Here is a 27,728-nt window from a genome sequence, read left to right as displayed (position 1 = left end):
GCGTCGCTCGGCATGCATTCCTGAGAGGGAGAACTCCATGCCAATTTTCAAAGAAAAAAACGGCATGGGTTCCCCCCCCAGGAGCATACCAGGCCCTTAGGTCTGGTATGGGTTGTAAGGAGACCCCCCCTACGCCGAAAATTCGACGTAGGGGGTCCCCCTACAATCCATACCAGACCCGTATCCAAAGCACGCTACCCGGCCGGTCAGGAAAGGGAGTGGGGACGAGCGAGCGCCCCCCCCTCCTGAGCCGTGCCAGGCCGCATGCCCTCAACATGGGGGGGTTGGGTGCTCTGGGGCAGGGGGGCGCACTGCGGGCCCCCCCACCCCAGAGCACCCTGTCCCCATGTTGATGAGGACAGGACCTCTTCCCGACAACCCTTGCCGTTGGTTGTCGGGGTCTGCGGGCGGGGGCTTATCGGAATCTGGGAGTCCCCTCAAATAAGGGGGCCCCCAGATACCGGCCCCCCACCCTAAGTGAATGGATATGGGGTACATCGTACCCCTACCCATTCACCTGGAGGCAAAAAGTTAAAGTTATTAAACACACAACACAAGGGTTTTTAAAATAATTTATTAGTCTGCTCCGGAGGCCCCCCCTGTCTTCTTTATTAGCTCTAATACCAGGGGGGGCTTCTTCTCCCACTCTCCGGGGGTCTTCTTCGCTCTCCGGGGGGGGTTTCTTCTTCCGCTCTCCGGGGGGGGGGGGTCTTCTCCGCTCTCCGGGGGTCTTCAGCGCTGGCTGCCTGCTATCTTCGTGTGTTAGCTCAGTTACTAGCAGGCAGCCAGCGCGGTCTTCTGTGACGTCATGTTCTTCTTCTCCCTTCTTCCGATGTTGACACGTCGCCTCTTCTCACTGCAATGATGGAAGCGCGCCTTGCATCCCATTTATATAGGCATCACCTGGGCTCAGAAGCCATATGTATGACAGCTAGCACCAGAGACTTTTTGTTTACTACACTATAAAGGCCCGCTGTCTCTGCCTGCAAAGGGTAATTGCCAAAGGCCTGACTGGACCAGTGTAAGGCCTATCCACTTTGTGCTAGCTGTGCCTGAAGATTAGAGATGAAACAATGTTCTGGAGGAGAAAGACCTGAAGATTAGAGAGGAAGAAATGTGCAGGAAGAGAAATGGAGAGTATATACTGGACTGTATATAGTTGTCCCAAGCAAGTTCTACCAATTATACTGGGCATCCAATCTTTCCCTTACCCTATCCAAGTTCAATCCCCTCAATAAAACAACAAAAACAAAGCATGTGGACTGGTCTATGTCTCTGAGTGTTTGAGAGGTGAATGTCGGGCTGGGCAGGGTGACAGACAATCCAAATTTTAAGCAGCCCCTACGGGGGTACCGCTACATTAGCAAGTTAGGAAAAATTAGCTTTATTTTTGATAATTCTATCTGAACTTCTATGTTTTCCAGCTAAGAATATAGAAAGCATGAGACCATAATAATAGTAACAGGCTTATCTAGTGAAACAGGAACAGAAAGAAGCATATTAGTCTTCTACATAAGAGCTCACAATCTGACATTTATTGCTGAGCTAAAGGGAATGTATTGGCTTTCTAGAGAGGTGATCAGAGGGGGAGGCTGTAAAATCAGAGCAGAGGCAGGGGACCATGACTGATGGCACAGCAGAGCAGTTGCATCCAAGAAAATACTCTGCAGGGAGAAATGACATTTTGGACTTACAGGGTGACAGAAGGATCTCCATTGTGGCTGGACATCCACATAGAAGTCACCCCACTGGTGTGTGGGTGCTGCCTGAATATCCCCAAGATGAGCAGGAAGAAGTGCAACGTTTTGTCTCACACCAAACTGTAGCAGGAGAGTTGCAAGAAAATGATGACATCCTTTTTCGATCCTTGGTTATCCCCAAATACAGTTTTCAACACAGAAAGAGGTACACACGACGTAGGATGGCTCTGTTAAAGCTTTCGCTCATGGCCTTCAGTTTCGTCTTTTGGATTGCAGGTCTAGCTATGCTCATAGTGGGAATATGGGCAAAAATCTCATTGGAGCAATATTTGGTTTTGTCCACCAACAGTTATCCAAACACACCACTCATTTTACTGGTGAGTGGGGCTGCTGTACTGCTTTGGGGCTTTCTTGGCTGCTTCAGTGCTGCAGTAGAGAAGAGGTGTCTTCTACGCACCTATGGGCTTTTCCAGCTGGCAGTGCTTTTGGCTGGGCTTGCTGCTGGACTCTCTGGCTTGTTCTACCGCAGGTAATCTCCTATTTTATCATTCGCTCCTCTTCAATAGTAAATATAGACAAGTATGCATCATTTTTCATGTACAGCACACATACTGTGTGTGTGTGTGTGTGTGTGTGTGTATATATATATATATTATATTATATTATATTTTGCAGAAGCTTTCATTAATATGATGAATTATACTCTTAATTAATATATGTTCATGAGAAGGAAAACATTTTTTTGACACTGTCATTCAAGATGTGACTTTAAGGCCCCGTACACACGACCGAGGAACTCGACGTGCCAAACACATCGAGTTCCTCGTCGAGTTCAGTGTGGAAGCCGCCGAGGAACTCGGCGGGTCGACTTTTCCCATTGACTAACGAGAAAATAGAAAACATGTTCTCTTTTCGGCCCGACGAGTTCCTCGTCGGCTTCCTCGCTGAAAAGTGTACATCCGACGAGTTTCTGGCTGAATTCTGCCGAGAAACTTGGTCGTGTGTACGGGGCCATAGAATAGAGTGGTGGACTTACAGGCACACAGATTTTAAATAGGCATTTATTGAATATTTTATGATAGATAGATAGATAAATCTGATCTTCAGGCAAACAGCAAAATACACAGTTGAAACGCACATGTAAGAGCTACTTGCCAAACAATTGTATTGCTTTTCATTTAGTCCTGGAATTAACAGCCTCCCCCTCTGATCACCTCTCTAGAAAGCCAATGCATTTCCTTTAGCACAACAATAAATGTCAGATAACAGAGCCAAGGTGATGACCTGACTACTGCAGTTAAGGAACACAAGCCATCTCCCTACCCCCAGCCAGTGATTGGACAGTGAAGGAAAAATAGGCGGTTGAACTGCCCCGATCACAAAGCAGTAAGTTTGCATGGCAAATGGCCATGTTAGTGCACGCTGCCTGTGGCTATAGTGTGGCGCTGCAATAATTCTACCACAGATTGCATTTGGCACACACTAGGCTTCCAAACTTGACCAATTCTAGTGAATGCCACCATGCCACAGTTGTCCTTCAAGCTTATGTAATGTATGTGGTTTCAGTGCAGTACTGCAGGCTTATATAGGTTAAGATATGTTTGCTACAAACAATGGGGGTAAAGTATTGTCCTGTCCTAAACACTTGAGGGCAGATCCACAAAAGCATTACGCCGGCGTATCTATTGATACGCCGGCGTAATTTTAAATTTCCCACGTCGTATCTTTGTTTTGTATCTACAAAACAAGATACGACAGCATCTCGGCTAGATCCGACAGGCGTATGTCTTAGTACGCCGTCGGATCTAAGATGCAATTTTTCGGCGGCGCTAGGTGGCGTTTCCGTCGAATTCCGCGTCGAGTATGCAAATTAGCTAGTTACGGCTAACCACGAACGTACGTCCGGCCGGCGCATTTTTTTATGTCGTTTGCGTTCAGCTTTTTCCGGCGTATAGTTGAAGCTACTGTTATGAGGCGTACTCAATGTTAAGTATGGCCGTCGTTCCCGCCTCGCATTTTGAATATTTTACGTAATTTGCGTAAGTCATTCGCGAATAGGAATTTGCGTAGAAAGACGTCAGCGTCGTAAGCATTGGCTTGTTCCGGTTAAATTTCAAGCATGCGCACTGGGATACCCCCAGGGACGGCGCATGCGCCGTTAAAAAAAAAAGCGCTGTTTACATCGGGTCACAACGTATTTACATAAAACACGCCCCCATTACATCCATTTGAATTCCGCGCCCTTACGCCGCCAAAGATACACTACGCCGCCGTAACTTACGGCGCAAATTCTTTGTGGGTTTAAAAAAAACAAAGTAAGTTACGGCGGCGTAGTGTATGTTAGATACGCTGTGCCCGGCGGAGAGAAGCGCCGATCTACGTGGATCTGCCCCCCGACCTCCAGAAGATTTACCCACTTCTTGACCAGGACATTTTTTGCAATACGAGTGAAAGAGCGCACCGACCCTAGTGTAACACTGTTTAATGAATGAAATAAAAATGAACAAAGTATCATTGTACACTAACATAGTGTTGATATAAAAAGCGCATCTTTATAGGATGTGGTAGCTCTCCTGTCTTCCCTCTGGTTGATGGAGCAGCATGGCCAACCTATCCACACCCAACTGGTTTTAACCCCTTTCTTTGAGACATCCAGATACTGATTTGATTGATTTTTTTCATATCGCACACACACACACACACACACACATATATATATATATATATATATATATATATATATATATACATATATATATATATATATATATATATATATACACTTGCCATCACAACAACATTTATGAAACTTTAATGCCGTGTACACACGACCGTTTTTCGGGTTGTAAAAAATTACGTTTTTAAACGTCATTAAAAACTATCGTGTGTGGGCTCCAGAGCATTTTTCACTATGTAAAAAAACGGCTATTAAAAAACGTGCATGCTCAGAAGCAAGTTATGAGACGGGAGCGCTCGTTCTGGTAAAACTAGCGTTCGTAATGGAGTAAGCACATTCATCACACTGTAACAGACTGAAAAGTGCGAATCGTCTTTTACTAACACAAAATCGGCAAAAGCAGCCCAAAGGGTGGCGCCATTCGAATGGAACTTTCCCTTTATAGTGCTGTTGTACGTCACCGCGCTTTGCTAGAGCATTTTTTTTCACGATCGTGTGTAGGCAAGGCCGGTTTAACGATCGGGTTGAAAAAAACGTTGTTTTTTTTCTAGACCATTAAAAATGTCATTTTTTACAACCCGAAAAACGGTCGTGTGTACGCGGCATTACATCCATCTTGTCATCAGTTTAATTGCTCTCATTGATTTTTGGACTTTAGGGCTTTGGTGTTATATATCTTTTCATTTTTTGCGATACGCCACTGCATTACTTTAATTAAAGTGGATGTAAACCCCAATTATTTTTTTTTGATGTCACAATGTAGAGAATAAGATTTCCTATAATCTGTGCCCAGTCTTGCCACACAGAGTTAATCCAGAGCTGAGCAATCTTTTTTTTACTGTTCAGTGAAATAAAATAGACTTCCAGATAAAACCAAAGTCCTTGCTTGAGTGACAGGTTATTTACATATCTCGTGCACTAGCTTGCAGAAATGCACAGATTCTGTAAAACGTGCCCAATTCACATCCCCCTCCCCTCTCCTCCTCTCCTCTCCCCTACAGCTCTCCTAGGATTGGCTGTCTTTCCTGTGTTTTGACTAAATGTTTTCAAAACATTTAGTCATTTACCAGGATGTGTTATGTGGGGGAGGGGTGGATTTCTCACTTTTTATACTTACACCCAGTAAGGCTGAATGAACTTAGGGCTGGTTCACATTAGTGCGCTGTGCAAGATCGCAAGTGATTCGCACCGCACTGCTGTTCATCTCACATGCGATGCAATTTCAGCCTTACAAACTGTATGGCTGAAATCACATCTCATTTGGACCAAACACGCACAGGACCCTTTTTTTGGTCCACAACAGAATCGCATAGGTGTTTACACCCATGCGATCCGATTCATGTCCTAACTGTAAGTTTTCAGCATTCCCCAGTCCTTTCTCTGCATTGAAGATGAATGGAGGGAAGACAGCGTCTCCCCTCCATTCATAAACTGAAGCAGAGTAACACACAGGTTACTCTGCTCAGTTATCACAGGACGCACAGCGATCGGTAACGAACGCTCTCTGTGACCCGTTCAGAAAAGTCAGTCTCCGCTGTCCATCCTGACAGATTCCCCCCGCCCGCAGCCTGTGGGAGAGGAGAGAGAAGCCGGCGACGGCTGCGGGGGACGAGGTGGACACACAGAGCAGGATGAGGGGGGCGGAGGATGAAGACACGGCGCGGGGGGAGGAGGGGTGGACACACGGATCAGGACGAGGGGGGGTGGGTGTGTGGAGGGGTACGACATCGGGGGTGGAGGAGAACAGGGTGCTAGAGGAGAAGGAAGACACTCAGGGATGATCGGTGCGACGGGGACAGCTGTGAGCACTGATTCCTGCCTGCATGGCTTTTCATGTGAAAGCCGCGGGAGGGAGGAGGAGAAGCAGATGATGAAAAGCCATGCAGGGGGGTCGGTGCTCACAGCTGTCCCATCGCATCGATCATCCCCGACTGTCACAGGACATCAATGTGTGTTTTCTCAAATGACAGGGGGCCGTGAGCGCGCTCTATTACCCAGAACACCCTCTGCCGGTCCTGTGCACGCTCTGGACAAGGGGAGTGTAGAGGTGGGCAGGGAGTCTGCTGACATCATGATTTTGCCCGCCGAGCGCCAAACAACAGACCCGCCCACCGAATCTGGACTTTTTTTGGGTTTCAAACAGCTAAAGGGGGGACATTTGACAGGTAAGGATACATGCAGGAGGCATGTACATCCTTATAGATCACCACTATGGCAGTACTTTAGAATTGATGAGAGTGGGTTTACATCCACTTTAACTGACAATTGCGCAATCGTGCGATGCTGTACCCAAATGAAATTTACAGGGGAACCTCGGATTGCGATTAACGAGCGGTTCGCAATACAAGCTTTCTTTTTTTTTAAATTCAGCGTTCCCGAGTGTTTTGAGTATTTCTGAATGGTCTCTGAGTATTTCCGAGTCTCTCCAGGTCTCTCCGACTCCCCCTACCTCTGGCCACATGCAGTATTGCATGTAATCGAAGTCAATGTGGAACAAATTATCTTGGTTTCCATTGACTTTTATGGGGAAACTCGCTTTGATATGCTTTGGATTACAAGCATTCTCCTGAAACGGATTATGCTCGTAATCCAAGGTTCCACTGTATGGCCTTTTTTCCCCACAAATAGAGCTTTCTTTGGTGGTATTTGGTCATTTTGTACTATAAACAAAAAAACTGTAAATTTTGGAAAATATGTATATTTTTTATTTTCTGCTATAAAACTCATCCAATAAAAAGTAAAAAAAAAAAAAATTCTTCATCAGTTTAGGCCAATATGTATTCTGCTACATATCTTTGGTAAAATATCCCAATAAGCGTTTATTGATTGGTTTGTGCAAAAGTTATAACATCTACAAACTAATGGGATATTTTTATTTTTATTTCTTTGTATTTTACTAGTAATGGCAGCGATCAGCGACTTATAGTGAGAATGCGATATTGCGGTGGACAAATTGGACACTAACTGACATGTTTTGGGGACCAGTGACACTAATCCTAAGGCCCCGTACACACGAGAGGATTTATCCGCAGATACGGTCCAGCGGACCGTTTCCACGGATAAATCCTCTCAAAGATTTCCGCTGATTTCGATGGGATGGAGTGTACACACCACCGCATTGAAATCCGCGCGGAAATCCTCTGCCGATGACGTGTCGCGCCGTCGCCGCGATTATGACGCGGCGACGGGCGCGACGCTGTCATATAAGGAATTCCACGCATGCGTCAAATCATTACGACGCGTGCGGGGAATCCCTTTGGACGAATGGATCCAGTAAGTCTGTACAGACGAGCGGATCCATCCGTTGGAATGCATTCCAGCAGATGGATTTGTTGTGCAGCACAGCAAATATCCGATCTGCTGGAATCCATCCCAGAGGAGATTTCTCCGCGGAAACAGATCCGCTGGCGTGTACACACCATAGAATCTATCCGCAGAAACCCATTTGCTGGGATTTATCTGCGGATGGATTCTATCGTGTGTATGGGGCCTTACAGGATGTCTCCAATTTACAAGCCAACCTCAATGCTCTGTCTAATTGGGTTACTAAGTGGCAGATGAGGTTTAATGTTGATAAATGTAAAGTTATGCACTTGGGGGCTAAGAATATGCATGCATCATACATACTAAGAGGTGTACAACTGGGGGGATCTGTAGTGGAGAAGGATCTGGGTTTTTTTGGTAGATCATAAGCTCAATGATAGCATGCAATGCCAAGCTGCAGTTTCCAAAGCGAGCAAAGTCCTTTCTTGTATTAAGAGAGGTATGGACTCCAGAGAAAGATATCATTTTGCCCCTGTACAAATCATTAGTAAGACCTCATCTGGAATATGCAGTTCAGTTTTGGGCCCCAGTTCTCAAAAAGGACATCGGAGAACTGGAGAAAGTGCAGAGAAGGGCAACCAACCTGATAAGAGGCATGGAGGAGCTCAGCTATGAGGAAAGATTAGAAGAACTGAATTTATCCACTCTTGAGAAGAGGAGAATAAGGGGGGATATGATCAACATGTACAAATATATAAGGGGTCCATATAGTGAACTTGGTGTTGAGTTATTCACTTTCCGGTCAACACAAAGGACAAGGGGGCACTCTTTACGTCTGGAGGAAAAGAGATTTCATCTCCAAATACGGAAAGGTTTCTTCACAGTAACAGCTGTGAAAATGTGGAACAGACTCCCTCCAGAGGTGGTTCGGGCCAGCTCAGTAGATTGCTTTAAGAAAGGCTTGGATTATTTTCTTAAATGTACATATTATAACTGGGTACTAACATTTATAGGTAAAGTTGATCCAGGGAATATCCGATTGCCTCTCGGGGAATCAGGAAGAATTTTTTTCCCCTGCTGTAGCAAATTGGACCGTGCTCTGCTGGGGTTTTTCGCCTTCCTCTGGATCAACTGTGGGTATAGGATTGGGTATATGGGATTGTATGATTTTATTATTGTAATTTTTTTATTTTTATGGTTGAACTGGATGGACTTGTGTCTTTTTTCAACCTGACTATGTAATACAGTAATCAGAGCTAGAAAATATGTCACTGCACTAATGACACTGGCCGGGAAGGACTTAACATTAGTGGCAATCAAAGGGTTAAAAGTGTTCCTAGTGTCAAAGGTGCTTTTACTAAGGGACGACATAGATCTGTGTCCCTGCAGGAACACAGGATCAATGCCTTCCCTACTGACAGAATGGCGATCTGCCTTGTTTACATAAGCAGATTGCTGTTCTGCCTGTGTACTGAACAATCAGCGGGTGCCAGCGGTGTGTGATCACAGCGGGGGCAGGCTGCTAATGGTATGCCCCAGTGTGTGCCCGGCCATGAATCTGTAAGCTGTCATGGCCTGGGTGCCCACAGTTTCAATGGAGGCGCCGTGGAGAGGAGGGAGAGAGGAATGAGGCTCCGTGGAACAGGTAAGTGTCTGTTTATTAAAAATCAGCAGCTAAACTTTTGTGACAGCTAAGGGCTGGTTCACACAGAAACAGACAGATTCTGAAGCGATTTACCTCTCTGGCAGCTGTTCGTTCCCAACTGAGGTAGGGTAGCGATTTAGCGCATCACACACAGCTCCTTTTTTTGTACAAACTTTATTTGAAGTGCAAGGCACTGCACTGCTGTACAGTGCCATGAGATTCTGTACAGTGTGCTGCGATAAAATGCAGCATGTTTTCAGTTTATAGCAGCATGCTGCAGCACAGCTCTGTACTGCATTGCAGTATAAATGGAACACACATTATGCAATTGGAAAAAATACACTTTAATAATTTAATAAACAAAAATAAAAGCATTAAAGTTAGCCCAATTTTTTTGGTATAATGTAATAGATAATGTTAAGCCAAGTAATTAGATATATAACATGTCATGCTTTAAAATTGCGCATTCTCGTGGAATGGGGACAAACTACGGTACTTAAAAATCTCCATAGGCAATGCTTTAAATTTTTTCACAGTTTTTCTGTTTAGAGTTATAGTAGAGGTCTTGCACTAGAATTATATTTTTTTCTCTAACGATTGCAGCGATACCTCACATGTGTGTTTTTAACACCATTTATATATGCATTCATTCGCTTCTGCGCACGGGCTCGGAGGGATTGGGCACTTTACATTTTTTTCTTATTTATTTAACTTTTTATTTTTTTCACCGTCCCTTTTATTATTTATTATTCATCCCTTGTAATATAAATAAGCATGACAGGTCCTCTTTATTTGGAGAAAAAAGACCCCCAGATCTCTCATCTACCCTTTAAAAGCAAAAAATACACTTTGGGCCAGATTCACAAAAGAGATACAAGGGCGTATCTCCTGATACGCCGTAGTATCTCTGAGATACGATTGTCGTATCTATGCGCCTGATTCATAGAATCAGGTTACGCATAGATAGCCCTAAGATCCGACAGGTATAAGTGACTTACACCGTCGGATCTTAGGCTGCAATTCTAGGCCGGCCGCTAGGTGGCGATTCCATTGCGGTCGGCGTAGAATATGCAAATGACTAGTTACGCCGATTCACGAACGTCCGCTTTGCCCGTCGCTGTAAATTTACGTTGTTTCCGTAGAGATACGCCGCGTAAAACTAAAGCTGCCCTCTAGGTGGTCTAGCCAATGTTAAGTATGGCCGTCGTTCCCGCGTCGAAATTTGAAATTTCACGTCGTTTGCGTAAGTCGTCCGTGAATGGCGCTGGACGCCATTTACGTTAACGTCAAAACCAATGACATCCTTGCAACGTCATTTAGCGCAATGCACGTCGGGAAATTTTAGGGACGGAGCATGCGCAGTACGTTCGGCGCGGGAACGTGCCTAATTTAAATGGTCCCCGCCCCATTTGAATTAGGCGGGCTTGCGCCGGGCGGATTTACGCTACGCCGCCGCAAGTTTACAGGCAAGTGCTTTGTGAATCAAGCACTTACGCTGAAAACTTGCGGCGGTGTAACGTAAATGTAATACGTCAGGCCGCCGCAGCAGCGTAGGGCGATTCTACGTGAATCTGGCCCTTTGACTTTAACAAAAAAAAATCCCTTTAAGCCAGAGAGGCGGAAGCGACGTCAGATGTCGCTCCGGTCCTCCAAGGGCATTGACTCGAGTGTTGGCTATCTTGCCCTCACTCGACTTCCTGCCTAGGCATCAGAGGGATCGGATTGTCTCTGGGCTTCCCTAAAGCTCTGGTAAGCTTGGAGACTACCGGGAAGTGACCTCTTACACCACCTATAAAAGTGATCTTGCGGCAAATCCACTGCTAGGACCACTTTTATCTTAAAGCGGAGGTTCACCCTAAAAAACATCTATGTAACCATCCCATCCAGCATACTTGCGTCAGCTACAGTATGCTGTTTTTTTTTTCTCGCTGTACTTACCGCTTAATCGTTCATTTTCTTTTCATCCTCCCGCGGGGAATAGGCGTTCCTATGAAGAGGCGTAGATAATTGACGTGCGGCTAAGGCACATCACGCGTTCCGAAAATAGCCGGACTAGGACTCGGCTCTTCACGGCGCTATAAGGCGCCTGCGCACAGACTAGGAGCTGACTGCGCAGGCGCCGTATATAGCCGAGTCCTAGTTCGGGTATTTTCGGAACGTGTGACGTGCCTTAGCCGCACGTCAATCATCTACGCCTCTTCATAGGAACGCCTATTCTCCGCGCGAGGATGAAAAGAAAATAAACGATTAAACGGTAAGTACAGCGAGAAAAAAAAAAACAGCATACTGTGGCTGACACAAGTATGCTGGATGGGATGGTACATAGATGTTTTAGGGTGAACCTCCGCTTTAAAGTCGGCCGCCTGACTCAAAAAAATGAAACTGGGGTTTTGACAGCTAGCTGCTGTCATAATCCCGGTATTTAATGTCAGCCTACATTTACAGTTAGGCAGTCGACTACTAGTGGCTAGGGGTTCACTAAATTAAAAATACATTTAGGGAGTGCATTCTGATTGAAATTTGTTCCTGTATGGCAGCATAACCTCGTATCCTGCCGCTACTTTAACATATTTTTTAATAATAATTGTGATTGTCTCTAATAATCCATATAATATATCTGTGTGGTTTATAGACAAAGATTTGTCTCGCAGTTGGGATATAGGCAGCATATACGCCAAATTTGTTTGGTTGTCCTTACTTCCACCATCTTATATTTACAATCTGTCGCTAGCGTTCTAGAGGCTGTCAACAAACAAGACAAGCTTACTTACTCAATCAAAGCAAGGATAAAGCAATGTTAATATATTGAACTGCTCACAATTTTCCTTTACAATTGCCATTTTCATGGTGAAAATTAATCAAAATATCTGTGCAGAGCAAGTTAATCAAGGATATGTCAATCACGTTTCTTTGTCCTTGGAGAATAAGAAGAAATATATTCTACAGCTAGAAGTAAGATAGCTAGACTTTGGAAGATTTGTCATCTTCTTTTTTTAACATTGTTAGAATTGGACAGTTTAGGTATACAAATAATTAAAATAAGGATTTTTTTTTCACTCCATTCGCTGTTAGGTTAGAAATATTCATATAGATATTTATGGTTTCATGTAGAATACTAAGAGATCAAGGACCTTTTTGATGATGTTATGTGCAGGGCATTTGACATTTTTAGAAAGGCTTATGAGTCATAGTAGATGTTATCCTGGTGCCAGAATATCATCCATACTGTCAGGGCGCTCTTGCAAATATTATCCCTTCTGTAAATTATATTTTTTTATTAAACTTTAATTATGGAGAATAGGAGAATTGGGAAGACAAAAAGGTGGTTGGGAATATACCCCCAAGCTGTCAGGAACAGAAGCAAAACCTATGAACAGCAAGCTCTGGATTCCTCCTATAACTGAAATATCAAAGTGGGTTGACTGACCCTGGAATTTTCTGTATACTGGAGCTGTTTTCTATTGTCTCTTGTACATAGTATTCAGAGATAATGCTTCTAAAATAGATTGTATATGCCTTTGGCAAATCATCGACAGAAGAACAGGAAGTGAGGATTTCTCAGAAGAAATAAGGACATTTAAAAGCAAAATCGAAGAATGAGGTAAGTGAAGGAGGACTACACTAAAGTAAAGGAAGCTATTTAGGGAAAAATGTTTTTTTCCTTTACAACCCCTTTAACTACTTAACCCCCGGACCATATTGCTGCCCAAAGACCAGAGTACTTTTTGCGATTCGGGACTGCGTCGCTTTAACAGACAATTGCGCGGTCGTGCGACGTGGCTCCCAAACAAAATTGGCGTCCTTTTTTTCCCACAAATAGAGCTTTCTTTTAGTGGTATTTGATCACCTCTGCGGTTTTTAGTTTTTGCGCTATAAACAAAAATAGAGAGACAATTTTGAAAAAAATGAATATTTTTTACATTTTGCTATAATAAATATCCCCCAAAAATATATAAAAAAACTTTTTTTTTCCTCAGTTTAGGCCGATACGTTTTCTTCTACATATTTTTCTTAAAAAAAAATCGCAATAAGCGTTTATTGATTGGTTTGCGCAAAAGTTATAGCGTTTACAAAATAGGGGGTATTTTTATGTCATTTTTATTATATTTTTTTTACTAGTAATGGCGGCGATCAGCGATTTTTTTTTCGGTATTGCGACATTATGGCGGACAATTCGGACACTTTTGACACATTTTTGGGACCATTGGCATTTTTATAGCGATCAGTGCTATAAAAATGCATTGGATTACTATAAAAATGCCACTGGCAGTGAAGGGGTTAACACTAGGGGGCGGGGAAGGGGTTAAGTATGTCCCTGGGTGTGTTCTTACTGTGGGGGGGGGGGTGGCCTCACTAGGGGAAACACTGATCCTCAGTTCATACATTGTATGAACCGAAGATCAGCATTTCCCCTGCTGACAGGACCGGGAGCTGTGTGTTTACACACACAGCTCCCGGTCCCCGCTCTGTAACGAGCGATCGCGTGTGCCCGGTGGCGATCGCGCCCGCCGGGCACACGCACGGGAGTGGCGTGTGGGAGAGAGGACGTTATACTACGTGCTCTCGCCCAGCCGAGCCAACTTGCCGACGTAGAACGGCGGTGGGCGGTCGGCTAGTGGTTAAAGACAACCGTGCATAAATGGATAGTGCCACCAATATCTCACGATGCAGTAGTCCATACATGTCCATACAGTAGTCCAACAAAGTCCATAACACGTGGCCTCTCTAATAATGAGTCCTATAGGAGGGTGTTACAGCTGGATGAATAACTTCATGATGATATCCTCACTATCCGTTTCTCACACTGGACCCCCACCATGAAGTTGGCTCTTCTGCATTTATGCCCTTCACAAGAAGAAGTGACATACCTGCAGTGGAAGCCATGTCACAATTGACCTGACCCCTACAGCATCAGCCAAAATATTAAAGGCACAGTACATATTTTCCTGTATTTATAGAGTACCAGCAGTGTCATTCTAGGACAGGAAGTGTGTTCTATGGAACACTGCAGGACTACAGAACACATCCACCTGTCTTTATCTCTGCAACATGGGGAGGGGGGTAGGTGTTCTGTAGTCTACAGAGAGAACTTGGATCAATGTTAGCAGATAAACGTTATCAGTGGCAGAGAGCACAGAAATTTATGAGTAGAGTTCTGACAGGTATACTATATTGCCAAAAGTATTGGGACGCCTGCTTTTACACATAAACTTAATGTAATCCCAGTCTTAGTCCGTAGACTTCAATATTGAGTTGGCCCACCCTTTGCAGCCATAACAGATTCAACTTTTCTGGGGAGGCTGTCCACAAGGTTTAGGAGTGTGTCTATGGGAATGTTTGACCATTCTTCAAGAAGCACTTTAAAGTGGTTGTAATTTGTCACATACTGTATGTTCCTCCACCCCAAACTAGCTCATCAATGTTTTTATGGACCTTGCTTTGTTCACTGGTCCAAATCATTTGGTGGAGGGGGGATTATGGTGTGGGGTTGTTTTTCAGGGGTTGGGCTTGGCCCCTTAATTACAGTAAAGGAAACTCCAAGACATTTTGGACCATTTCATGCTTTCAACAGTTTGGGGGTGGCCCTGTAAAGGCTGACGGACAGTAAACTGGCCCTTTGTTTAGAATGTTCGGAGATCCCTGGTATAGATAAAAGGGGAAAACCTATTTATTATAACAGTTTAGCATGTGAATTTATTGGAGTTGGATGGAAATTGTATGGGGAAATGTCTATGAAATGGCCATTTTTTAGCATAGTTTTAATCAAGCCTGTTTCATTTTCTCATTAATTTGTTTGATTGGCATATAATGTTACAGAAAAGAAACTACTAAGAAAGGTTGTCTCATGTTAATTTTTTCATGCCTTAACAGGGATATTACAGAAGGTTTTCAGAGTGGCCTGAAGAACGCTGTTCTTTCCTATGCAGAAGACGAGGAAAAGGCTGATGCTTTGGATGCTATCCAAAAAAACCTACATTGCTGTGGTGTCCATAGTTATCATGACTGGTTTGAATCATCGTGGTCCTTGGAGCAACAATATGATGACCTAAGACACAAAAACGGTTCAGTACCCAGCAGCTGCTGCCAGACACGGAAGGCATGCCACAATATCCCATTGCGTATTGAAGTGTCAGGAATCCACAGGGAAGGCTGTTTTAAGAAAGTCTGTGACTTTGTAAGCGACAACATGTTTTACATTGCCACTGTTGCTCTGGGGCTGGCATTAATACAAGTGATAGGCATTGTCTTATCATGTTTATTAGCGAACAATATACCGCTTCAGCTTCCAGAAACAGTTCCAACCTGAGTTATGCCAATTTGGTTACCATATTTATTAATAATGGTGCAAACAGTCACCTTTCTGGAAATAAATACATTTTAAAATTGACTTTTCTACAGTTTTTCTTGATGAGCATGATAACTACTAAACCCTGTCTTATTTCAGTGAAGGGCGTCACTCCTGACATAGCTGACACGGCCAAAGAAAAGGTATTTTCTGGTAGTCCTTTACAGTTTGCAGTATTTGGCAGAATGTACTTAACAAGGCAGCTGACTTGGACTTCCAGCTTCACAGCAACTTCCATACCACATCAACAGATACACATTAAAGTGGTTTTAAATGTAATCCCCACATACTGTATGCCAGTGAAGGGACTATGCTCAGGTGATACACATAGATAAAACAAATCCTCCTACATAAGTTGCATCTATCTGCAGTGTTCTCTTCTCGAAATCCTTTCAACGTGCTGCGTTTATAAACTTGTCTGAGAGTTCAGAAAAAAGGGCAGAGAGCTGAAGTTACACTCTGCAATGCTCAGTAAGAAAAGCTCTGAGAGCTGATTGGAGGGAAGAGACACACCCCCTTCACACAGCACACAGGAGCAGACCTAAGGCTGTTAACAAGTTCCAGCCAGGCCTATAGAAGATTGACGGTCAGGCAGTGGCTTTCCCGTTTTGAGTGGATGTCATATGACGTCCTTTAGAACAGCCTCCCTTGTACACCTCCCGGGGGCGCCCAGTGCAGCAATCCATGGTGCGGTGTGTTACTCAGACACCCCACATCTCCATTAATGGTAAACTGCCTATGACGTAGGCCCTTTACCATGTGATCAGCTGTGTCCAATCACAGCTTAACACAGTGTATATAGAAAGTGGCAGTCGTCGGCATTCCTCTTCTCACGCTGACAGCGCGTGAGTAGAGAAGAGCCAATAAGTGGCTTTTCTCAGTGGAGAGATGCACACAGATAATCAGTGTAATGATTATCAGTTCAGACCCTTTAGTGATGCCAGTGCCCACCAGTGATGCCAATCAGTGCCCATAAGTTCCATCTATTAGTGCCCATAATTGCTACTTATTGTTGCCCATCAGTGCTGCCTATCAGTGCTACCACCTCATTGCCTTTCAGTGCCGCCTCATCAGTGCAGCCTTATCAGCGCACATCTGTGAAGGAGATAAATTACTTATTTACAAAATGTATATGGTCTTTTTTCATTTGTGTAGCAAAAAATAAAAAACCCATCTGTCTCAAAAAGATAAAAAATTTAGCTTGGGTACAGTGTTGCATGACTGCGCAATTGTTATTCAAAGTGCAACAGCGCTAAAAACTGGAAATTGGCCTGATGAGGTAGGGGTTGAAAGTGCCCAGTATTGAAGTAGTTAATCAGCCGAGGATCCCTCTCCTGTCACCATTTTATTCTTGGTGTCAGGAAAAATTGGCAAAAGTGACAGAAGACAGAAATGACCCTTAAGCCCTGTACACACGGGCAAGAATCTCATCAGGAAAAAAACGTTGTTTTCCCTGACAAGATTCTTGGCAAGAATCTCTTGCTGCTCGAGTGACCGCGGTTCTTTTGAAAGGCGAGAACGCGGTGACGTCATCGCATATGACGAGCATGCGCTTGTCACATTCGATGCCATTGCATAGGTAGACACCCTACCTATGCCTAGGAAGCTACTGCGTATGCGTCAAAGTCATTTCGAGCATGCGTGGGTTTCCACAGCAACAGGTAACACTCTCTGGTTTCTCGGCAGGAAAACTGCAGAGAATCTCATGACGAGAATAATAGAGAGCATGTTCTCTATTTTTCTCGTCTAGATTCTGGGCAGTTTTCTTGTCGTGAAACCTGAAAGCCTCGTACACACGCTCGGTATACTCGGCAAGAAAGCTCTGCCAGCAGTTTTCTTGCTGGTTCTTGCCGAGTAAACCGAGCGTGTGTACGAGGCTTAAGTGCTTTTACTGAGACAAGTACAAGTACACACTATAGAAGGATATGCTTTGATCATGACAAATGTATGAGGGTTTCAACCACTTAATTGCAGCTATGCATTTATTAACCACTTCAGCTTTGGAGCTTTAATGACCAGAGCATTTTTTGCGATATGGCACTGCGTCGATTTAACTGACAATTTCGCGGTCATGCAACGTGGTACCCCAACAAAATTGATGTCCCAATTTTCCCACAAATAGAGATTTCTTTTGGTGGTATTTGATTACCTCTGTGGTTTTCATTTTTTGCGCTATAAACAAAAAAAGAATGTAAATTTTGAAAAAAAATTATATATTTTCTAGTTTTTGCTATAATAAATATCCCTAATTAAAAAAATAAATAAAAATTCTTCATCAGAAAAGCGTAAATTGTTTGGTTTGCGCAAAAGTTATAGCGTCTACAAAATAAGGGATAGATTTATGCCATTTTTATTATTTATTTATTTTTTACTACTAATGGCGGCGATCAGCAATTTTTATCGGGACTGCGACATTGGGGCAGGCACATTGGAGACTTTTGAATTTTTTTGGGGGACCAGTGACATTTATACAGCGATCAGTGCTAAAAATAGCCACTGAGTACTGTATAAATGTCACTGGCAGGGAAGGGGTTAACACTCAGGGCAAGCAAGGGGTTAAATGTGTTCCCTCAGTGTGTGTTCTAACTGCGGGGGGATGGGAGTGACTTGACCTAACTAACTAATAGGAACACAGGATCACAATCTGTCTCTCCTCTTCTGACAGAACCGGGATTTGTGTGTTTACACACATATGCCTAGATTCACAAAGATTGCCGCAACTTTGCGGCGGCGTAGCTTAAGGCATTTAAGCTACGCCGCCGTAAGTTAGCGAGGCAAGTACATGATTCACAATGTACTTGCCTGCTATGTTACGGCGGCGTAGCCTAAAGCGGGCGGGCGTAAGGGCGCCAAATTCAAATGTGTGTAAGGGGGCGTGTTTTATGTTAATAAGGCTTGACCTTACGTTTTTGACGCTTTCCTTTACTGCGCATGCACCGGGCACCTACATTTCCCAGTGTGCATTGCGGCTAAGTACGCCGCACGGGCCTATTGATTTTGACGTGGACGTAAACGGCGTAAATCCGTTTCACGGATGACTTCCGCAAACGGCGAAAAAATTTCGAATTTCGATGCGGGAACGGCGGCCATACTTAACATTACTATTCCAACTAGTGCCTAGCTCTAACTTTAAGCGGCCTATCTCTAACATAAACGGCGTAAAAGTACTGCGTCGGCCGGGCATACGTTCGTGAATCGGCGTATCTACTCATTTACATATTCTACGCTGACCGCAATGGAAGCGCCACCTAGCGGCCATCCAAAATATTGCAATCTAAGATAGGACGGCGCAAGCCGTCGTATCTTAGATATGTTTAAGCGTATCTCTGTTTGAGCATACACTTAAACATAAGTCGGCGTAGATTCTGAGTTAGGTCGGCTTATCTACTCATAAGCCGGCCTAACTCTTACTGAATCTACCTAATTGATCCCCATTCTGTCTCTCATGCCCACGATCGCGGGTGATTGGTTACGCGAATTGGGTCCCCCACCGTCCAGCGCGCGCACCTGCTAAGGCTCTTAAAGGAGCCAACATACCTTTATGTTGTTTTGCGCAGAAGAGCCATCCTACTGCCTTATATGTACGTGAGCCGGTCGGGCTATTAAACAATAACATTATATTAGAATAGGCCATGTATAAAAGCATTGCAGGGATATAGTATGATGTTTTAGGCTTAAAAGTATGTCTAAAGCTCGTTTGGCTTTACTTCTCCTGTGGATCACAGAAGTGCCGTTCGTTCTGCACTCCTGTGACCAGTTTTCAGCAGACAGCGGACTGTCGGCTGACTTTATAAAGCTAGTCCAGACTGGGGAAGGATCATGACAATATGGTCGGGATCTGCCCACAACCCTGGACCGCCACCCGGCTCAGCATTTTTTTTCGAGCCGCTGAGAGCCTGAGGCCACCACTCCCACCCTCTCCTCTGCCCATCGCTCCAGTGAGCATGGAGGGGGGGCAAAGCAGAGAGCCCGTGACTGACAGTCACCAGCTCTCTGCTCATGAAGCTCTGAGAATTGAGTGATCAGTGGTGTTTGATCATTTGGTTCTCAGTGTTGAAGCCAGTGGAGAACAGATGCAGCATCAGACCGATGCTGCATTCACCTAGGTAAGTATGATTTTGAAAAAAAAAACCTCTTTTAATTTGCCCATCCCAGGGCAAAAAGTAAAACCATATATTTATTTCCACATTGTATTATTTTTTTTCTAGCCTATTCCTATTAATTTGACTTCTGAACTGCAGAGGTGCTGAGAGGAGGAGTTTCAGGAGGCAGTAAAGGATTCACTGCTTGCAGGTATTCCATCGGAATCGGCGACCTGTCAGATTCGGTAACGGAAGTGACGTTCTGTCAGCTTCAAATGCGTTCCACCGCTACCAGGTTTGCTCATCTGACAGAACACCTGCAGTCAGGAGAAGCCAGCGGACATCTTACTACACCCAGCTACGTCTTGAATTTCAAAGTAATTTTAGCAATAAAGTGAGCGTCTATAAATAAATATAGCAGCGTCTATAAATAAATATAGTATATTGACATCTGTGATGGTGTTTGGATGTTTCATTTTAAAAGCCTAAAGGTTTAGCGCTGAGCAGTGCGGTGTGTACCAACATGACCTCCGCCACCTTTCTACTGCTGGCGTCCAGCTTCTTTCAAAATGTACCATCCAAACACCCATGAAAATCCCACTTGGGCCGGAGTTTCACTTTAAAGCTGAACTCCAGGTTACTGTAAAATTTCTCCATGTAGTGTCTCCGTTGCTCACCCCCTGGTACTTAAATAGTTGAGTGCTCATTGGGTGTGGGCAAAGGGTACGGAATAAAGCCAAATATGTACCTTAAGCCTGGTACACACTGTGAGATTTTTTTCGTTCAACCCAGCGGGCTAAATAAAAAAAAAAACTGAAGACCTTAAGAGAAGCCACTGTACTAATGATCCAACGTTAGTACGGCAATCTGCCCACTGAGCTATTGTGTTCTGAGAGGGGGACGCCCCCCACCAGAACACATTGGTCAGCACTCTCAGCCATTGGCTGAGAGCGTGGATAGAATGCTTGCTGGCAGACCTTTTTTCGGTCATGCCCCTTTAACAAAAGCTGGCTGTTTGGTTGGCTTCTGTTGAACCGTCTGTTGTACACACGGGCCAGATGTTGGCCGGTTTCTATTGAACCTGCTGATGCCGCCTGATATTCGGCCCATGTGTACTAGGCTTTATTGCTTGCTCTCACGGACTTGATCCTCTCCAAATGTCAGGAACCTCACAACTTCTCCTTTTCACTGCCTGACTAGTCACAGTATTCCGATGTCATCACATACAATACGAGTTTAGGGATAGCAGCACTCAAGGAGGAGAGGAGACTCTAGTAACAGCAAAAACAGAAAAAAGGTGCCTCTAAGTGCAGTATATAAAACTATTCAAATATCCCTATCATATCATTGGCTTGAAGAAGCAACCAATAAGTAGTTCCGGAACGCATCCCATTCTGATGACCTCACTTACTGTTTGCGGTCCACGTTGGTTGCTGGTCCCCTCCTGTTGACGTTTTGGTTTTGCGCTCTACGCCTAATCTGACAGCGAGGCTGCTCCAATTGTGCCTCCAGAGCTGTGTCCTCACCCTGCTGACCCTCTTGGGACGTTCTGCTGCTGAACAGTGACCCCTGATACATACTGGGACCACTTTTATGCCGGATCACCTTCCACACTCATGATGCATTTCTTTTCACAATCAATCTCGTAAGTGTTTTAAATCCCTTAAGGCAGGGGTGCCCAACCTTTTGAAGCACGAGGGCCACTTAAGCAACTTGGTAACCAGTCGCGGGCCACAATGAGCAGAGCGGGCGAATGAAGGGTTACTACTACTCTATAGGCCCTCCGATCCACCCAGATGGAAGGGGACAAATTCCCTTCTGTTTTTCGGATTGGAGGTAGGCGGGGGTAAACTGACATCTGTCGCTCTATAGAGGTGAGTTGAGGGTCCCATTTGGTTGGGCTGATCGCGTGAAAAGGGCCTAAGACTGCTTTCACACTGATGTGCTACGGTTTACCCACACCCACTGTGTCTATCCTGCGGGTTAGCTGAACTTTGCCATAGACTCCGCCTGTAGCAAAAGCTAGCTCTGTGGAGGAAGCATCGCCTTATGGGGCTCTGCTCCGCAACCTGCGATCTGGGCTTGCCAACGCGCCATTCCAAATTAGGAGGTCGTGGGCCACATGTGGCCCCCCGGGCTTCTGGTTGGCCACCCCTGCCTTAAGGGATATTTTAAAAGTTTTATATACTGCACTAAAAAGCTCCTTTTTTCATTTTTTTTTTAAATAACATAGGTACTGTGCTTGTTTCAATATCTATTTATTTTTTTAACAGAAGGAATATTTATTCAAGAAAATCAAATAGTTACATGCTTATACCAGTCAAGTAATACAAACAGACAGTGCAAGGAAAACCATCTTCATTGTAAAACATCACGATAGCTTATCCAGATAGGAGAGGAAATAAAGGGGGAAGGGGGGAGGAGAGGGAGGGGCTTCAATATCTATTTCTAGACAAATTGAGCACAGAGCTCTGTGACTCTGGGATGTAATGCTGTAGCGTTAAGCTGGCCTTGCTGCTAATATGCACATTGGAGGATTCACCAGTGAGATCATGTCAGGAAATGATTCACCTGCTGGTGGCACTATCGCTCCCAGATCTATGGGCTGCAGTTCCAGTGTCCACTAGCGGGTGTCTCCCGGCAGTCTGGAGCCAGCATTCTCTCCTGCAATCAGGTGTCACCTGAGACTGATTGCAGGAAGTGTATTTATACCCGGCAGATGCTTACACACATTGCCTTGGTATTGTTTTCCTTGTGCCCTGACCTATGTTTGTTAGCCTGTGTTCCTGTGATCCTGAACCCTGTATCTGTTCCTGGACCCCTGCCCTGCAGCCTGATTCCTTCCACCATCTGCTCTTCCTGTCTCCTGTTACTCTCTCCCTGTTCCCGACCGGTTCACGTAGATGTACTGCTGCAGAATGGCTCTCCTGGGCAAAACCCCATACGGGTACAGCTTTCCCTTTAAGAGCTGCCTACTAAGTAGGAACAACGTTATGTCTCCTCCCCAGTCAGTCCTATCCACATACAGTTAGAACACATCCAGGGAACACACATTTAACCCCTTGATCACCCCCTAGTGTTAATCTCTTTCCTACCTATGTCTATGGCCCCGTACACACGACCGAGTTTCTCGGCAGAATTCAGCCAGAAACTCGGTTCAGAGCTGAATTCTGCCGAGAAACCCGGCCGTGTGTACACTTTCGGCCGAGGAAGCCGACGAGGACCTCGGCGAGGAAATAGAGAACATGTTGTCTATTTCCTCGTTGTTCTATGGGAGAACTCGGCCCAGGACTGAACACGCCGAGGAACTCGATGTGTTTGGCACGTCGAGTTCCTCGGCCGTGTGTACGGGGCCTTATGTCTATATGGAAACAGTTTTTTCCCCAAATATGAACAGAATTTGATTTATAATCAAAATGATCCCTAGGTAGCTGCTCTTTCTTTGATGAAATTATTTCTTTCTCCATGTGATCCAACTTTTAACTCAATTTCATGTACAAAGTGTTGGGCACAGTGGCCCTCGTGGCCGAAATCCCGTATGGGTACGTCCTACCCGTATTTGGTCACCAGAGGGCACGCACTGCCGACGGCCGGCCACGCGCGGTAACGTGTACGAGCGCTAGCATGGGATTTGTGTGTGAAAACATACAAATCTCTGTGCTGTCAGAGGAGAGGAGCCATATTGTTTCTTCCTACGAAGTAGGAAAAACGATATGGCTTCTCTCCTAGTCACTCACATCCCCACAGTTCACAGTTAGAACATGCTGAGGGAACACACATTTAACCCCTTGATCACCCCTTAGGCCTCGTACACACGGACGGACAGTCCGCTGAAAACGGTCCGCCGGACCGTTTTCAGCGGACATGTGCGCCCGGAGATTTCTGTCTGATGGTTGTACACACCATCAGACAGAAATCCGCGCGTAAACAATACACGGGGACGTGGCCGCGCCGTCGCCGCGCCGATGACGCGGCGATGTGGGTGGCCCTGGAAGTTCAAAGCTTCCACGCATGCGTCGAATCAGTACGACGAATGCGAGGGATGGCGGTCGGTCGGACGTGTCCGGTGAGTCTGTACAGACGACCGAACACGTCCGACGGACAGGTTTCCAGCGGACAGATTTCTTAGCATGCTAAGAATTTTTTGTCCGCTGGAAACTGTCCGATCCGCCGGACAATTGTCCGGTCGGGCCTACACACGACCGGATCTGTCTGCTGAAACTGGTCCGTCGGACCAGTTTCAGCGGATCGATCCGGTCGTGTGTACGGGGCCTTAGTGTAAACCCCTTCCCTGCCAGTGACATTTACACAGTAATCAGTGCATTTTTATAGCACTGATTGCTGTATAATTGCCAATTGCAAAACTGAGGATTTTTTTTTTTCAAAATTGTTGCTCTTTTGTTTATAGCGCAAAAAATAAAAACCGCAGAGGTGATCAAATACCACCAAAAGAAAGCTATTTGTGGGGAAAAAAGGACGCAAATTTTAATTTAGGTACATCGTCGAACGCCCGCGCACTTGTCAGTTAAAGTGACAGTTAAAAGGTACAATTTATTTTTTTATATCTGAAATTCCCATCTGTATTTTCTCTAATTAAATGGTTTTAGAGAAGATAATAATCTTCATAAGATCAAAGGAACAAGCTGATAGCACATACATCCATGTATTTTTGTTAGTCTCATCAGTTAGTTCAAATGTAGGACATTTTATATAATAGGTATATATATAATATATAACATTTAGGTCTTGCATATTTTGTATATAAATTTTACCGTATTTTCCGGCGTAAAAGACGTCCATTTGTACTTAAAATTTTCCCTCAAAAGTCGGGGGTCGTCTTATAAGCCGGTACCTGTATGCACAGCGGGCGTCCATTGTTCAAAAGCCACGCCTCCTCCTGGTGCTGTGATAGGCAGAACACTGTTTCCCAGCAGCGCCTGTGTTCAGTGTTCCGCTTATGATGGCTGTCTTCTCATCTTTGGCCTCAGGCAAGACGACATCCGTGATAGGCGGAACACTGAACACAGGCACTGCTGGGAAACTGAGTGTTCCGCCTATCACGGAACAGCATGAGGAGGCGCGGATTTTAAACAATGGACACCCGCAATCTGACTGAGACTGCATGTCAGGGATAAGGTAAGGGATCGTCCAGGTGAGGCATGTAATGGCACAGGAACAGTGAGGCATGTAATGGCACAGGAACAGTGAGGCATGTAATGGCATGGTAACAGTGAGGCATATAATGGCACGGGAACAGTGAGGCATGTAATGGCACGGGAACAGTGAGGCATGTAATGGCACGGTACAGTGAGGCATGTAATGGCACGTTACAGTGAGGCATGTAATGGCACGGTGCAGTGAGACATGTAATGGCACAGAACAGTGAGGCATGTAATGGCACGGTACAGTGAGGCATGTAATGGCACAGTATAGTGAGGCATGTAATGACACGGTACAGTGAGGCATGTAATGGCACAGTACAGCGAGGCATGTAATGGCACAGTGAAGCAAGGGGGTCGTCTTATACATCGAGTATATCCCAAAACAAAGATTTTAACTGGAAAATTAGGGGGTCGTCTTATATGCCCAGTCGTCTTATACGCCGGCAAATACGGTATTACTTTTACATTTCATTAGTTGTTTTTTGTAACACAAGTTTTTGATTGTTAAAGGGTCAGTAAAGGAAAGCATTTTTTTTTTAAATAACAAACATGTTATACTTATCCCCACTGTGCAGTTCGTTTTGCACACAGCGGCCTTGATCCTAGTCTTCTGAGGTCCCTCGGCGGCTGTCTCGGCTCCTCCCCGCAACAACTCCACATAGATAAGCGAACAAGCTTGCATAGTGTGGAGCTGTTGCGGGCGCGCTCCTGTGATACAGCGGCGGCCATAGACGCCGCTGTATCACTCGCCCCTGCCCCCCGGCGCGCCGCATCATTGGATGTGATTGACAGTGGCGCCAGCCAATAGCTGCGCTGATTTCAATCCATCCACTGCAGCCAATCGATGGCCAGGATTCGACTCGAGGAGGATGATGAGGGGGGAGGGCGGGACATTTGAAGGGTCAGGTAAGTAAGGTAAAAAATTACCTTTACAACCCCTTTAAGCAATGATAAGAACATGGTATTTAATTGGTTAATTAACCCGCTGCACCCCCCACGGAGGAGGGTCCTGCTAGGTATAAATTACCAGTTCATAGATGAAACAAATGGGCTTTGATAAAGCACAATTTGTGTGCAAAACATTTAAGCCATTCCTTGCTTGCTTGTACATGTAGTGCTCCTCATGTTTTTCATAGTCATAGGCATCTGGATCTCAGTTTGGTGTGTACAGTGCACCAATCCGGAAAGGACTTTCCTTTCATCATTGCTTCAGCTGCAACTGGGTAAACACCCTGCAGTAGGGAGATCATGCTGTTGGAGCCGCGTGGACCTTTTGTTTGTTGTACCGTAAACCCACAATTACTTTTTTTTTTTACCACTACTATTCCTTTATACTGGCTTTTGAAATATACCAATGCAGAAATTTAGAAACTAGATAAAAGGTTTAGCATTGTGATTTTTTTTTAGATGGAGAAAGGGACTTTGTTTCAAATCAGGGATAGTCCCTCGAAATCAGGTTGGGAGCTATGTCTATTTACTAAGGCTAGCAGCTTAAGGATTAACATTTTTTAAAGTTGACTGCGAGAGTTTACTTTCGCTCTAAAATACTTATTTGATCAGGCGCTGCAAAGCTATGAATTATTCTGTAACACTATTAGAATGTTAGAAGTGGGAGTCATATAAGGATATGTGTAGAAGAACAGATACAATCATCCTCAGGGAGAATACATTAACTGTCAGTATTCTTTAATGAAGACCTGAAGGCTGAACAGCTAGAAGTGTTAGTTCATAAGCACCCTGCTGTAGTGGCATCCGGCTACTCTTTCCTGCAGCAAAGATGCACATGTGCCATATACTGTATATGCTGTACAGGATATACTATCTACTGTATATTCATTGGCATCATTGACATACTCCAGTTTTGCTAAGAACTGATATAATGTGTACTAGCACACCTGGGCACAATTTTGATTTCATGTTGAAAATATCAAATGAATGTCATAAGGTTAATCATTACTTTTGCTTGCTAATAGGCTACCACTGAAATCTTTTGGGAAGAGGGAAACATAGGAGCATCTGCTGCTGGTGCAGGACAAGGTGTGCACACAGGGATTAGTTTACCATTAAAGGAAAAGTATGGTTAAAGCTTTTTTGGCCCTACTTATCATATGGATCACAGGAGTGCAGTTCGTTCTGCAATACTGTGACCCATTTTCAGCCACAGTCAGCTGATGTCACTCAGCTGATCAAGGCTCTGGATTGATCCTGACTTTACAGTTGGGATCCACCCAGATGCCTGGACGGGCAGCTGGCTCAGCCTCTCAGTGAGCCGCTAAGAGCCTGAGCCAACTGCTCCAGCCCCTTCCACAGCCCAGCGCTCCAGTGAGCACTGGAGGGTCAGAGCAGGGAGCTGGTTCTCAGCTCATTGAAGAATCAAGGTATCTGCAGGATTTGATCGCTCAGTTCTCAGTCTTAGCAGCAGCAGGGGACAGATACAGCATCCACCTAGGTAAGTATAATTTTTTTTATAAAACCAAACTTCTGTTTTAAGGCCTATATGGGATTAGGAGTGTTTAGTTTTAACTTTTGCTTTAAGACTAGGATTTTGTTTTAAATATTAGGGTTATTATTAGCGTTGGGGTCAGGTTAACTGTTAAAGCAAAACTTTTTTTAACAGATGCGGGGCAAAGGAACAGGTTTGTCTTAATCCCTTCTAACTAAGCAGCACATACTCATCTTTCCCTTACTTTCCCATGTTCTGTTCAGCTGCCTGGAGCACAGGGAATAATTAGTTCTTCTACATATGGAGGAATACGTGACTGCATGCATAAATTTGTTGATGTTTTTTGGTAGTTTCACATTTAGATGACTGTACCAAAATATGAGAGCAGGTCCTAAATGTTCCAAAGGAT

General features: G+C 44.7%; 1 protein-coding gene across 1 annotated transcript; it reads left to right on the top strand.

The window, feature by feature from the left end:
- Positions 1-1,392: 1,392 nt before the first annotated feature.
- LOC120930317 (tetraspanin-7-like) lies at positions 1,393-15,674 on the top strand. The gene is made up of 2 exons (XM_040341526.1): positions 1,393-2,229; positions 15,158-15,674. Exons 1-2 carry the CDS (start codon positions 1,622-1,624, stop codon positions 15,591-15,593), a joined length of 1,044 nt encoding a protein of 347 aa, XP_040197460.1. The 5' UTR covers positions 1,393-1,621; the 3' UTR covers positions 15,594-15,674.
- Positions 15,675-27,728: the final 12,054 nt, after the last annotated feature.

Source organism: Rana temporaria, chromosome 3 (genome assembly GCF_905171775.1).
Source record: "Rana temporaria chromosome 3, aRanTem1.1, whole genome shotgun sequence".
Lineage (NCBI taxonomy): Eukaryota > Metazoa > Chordata > Amphibia > Anura > Ranidae > Rana > Rana temporaria.
Note: the sequence above shows the minus strand (reverse complement) of the source record. Positions and strands in the feature narration are given on the sequence as shown.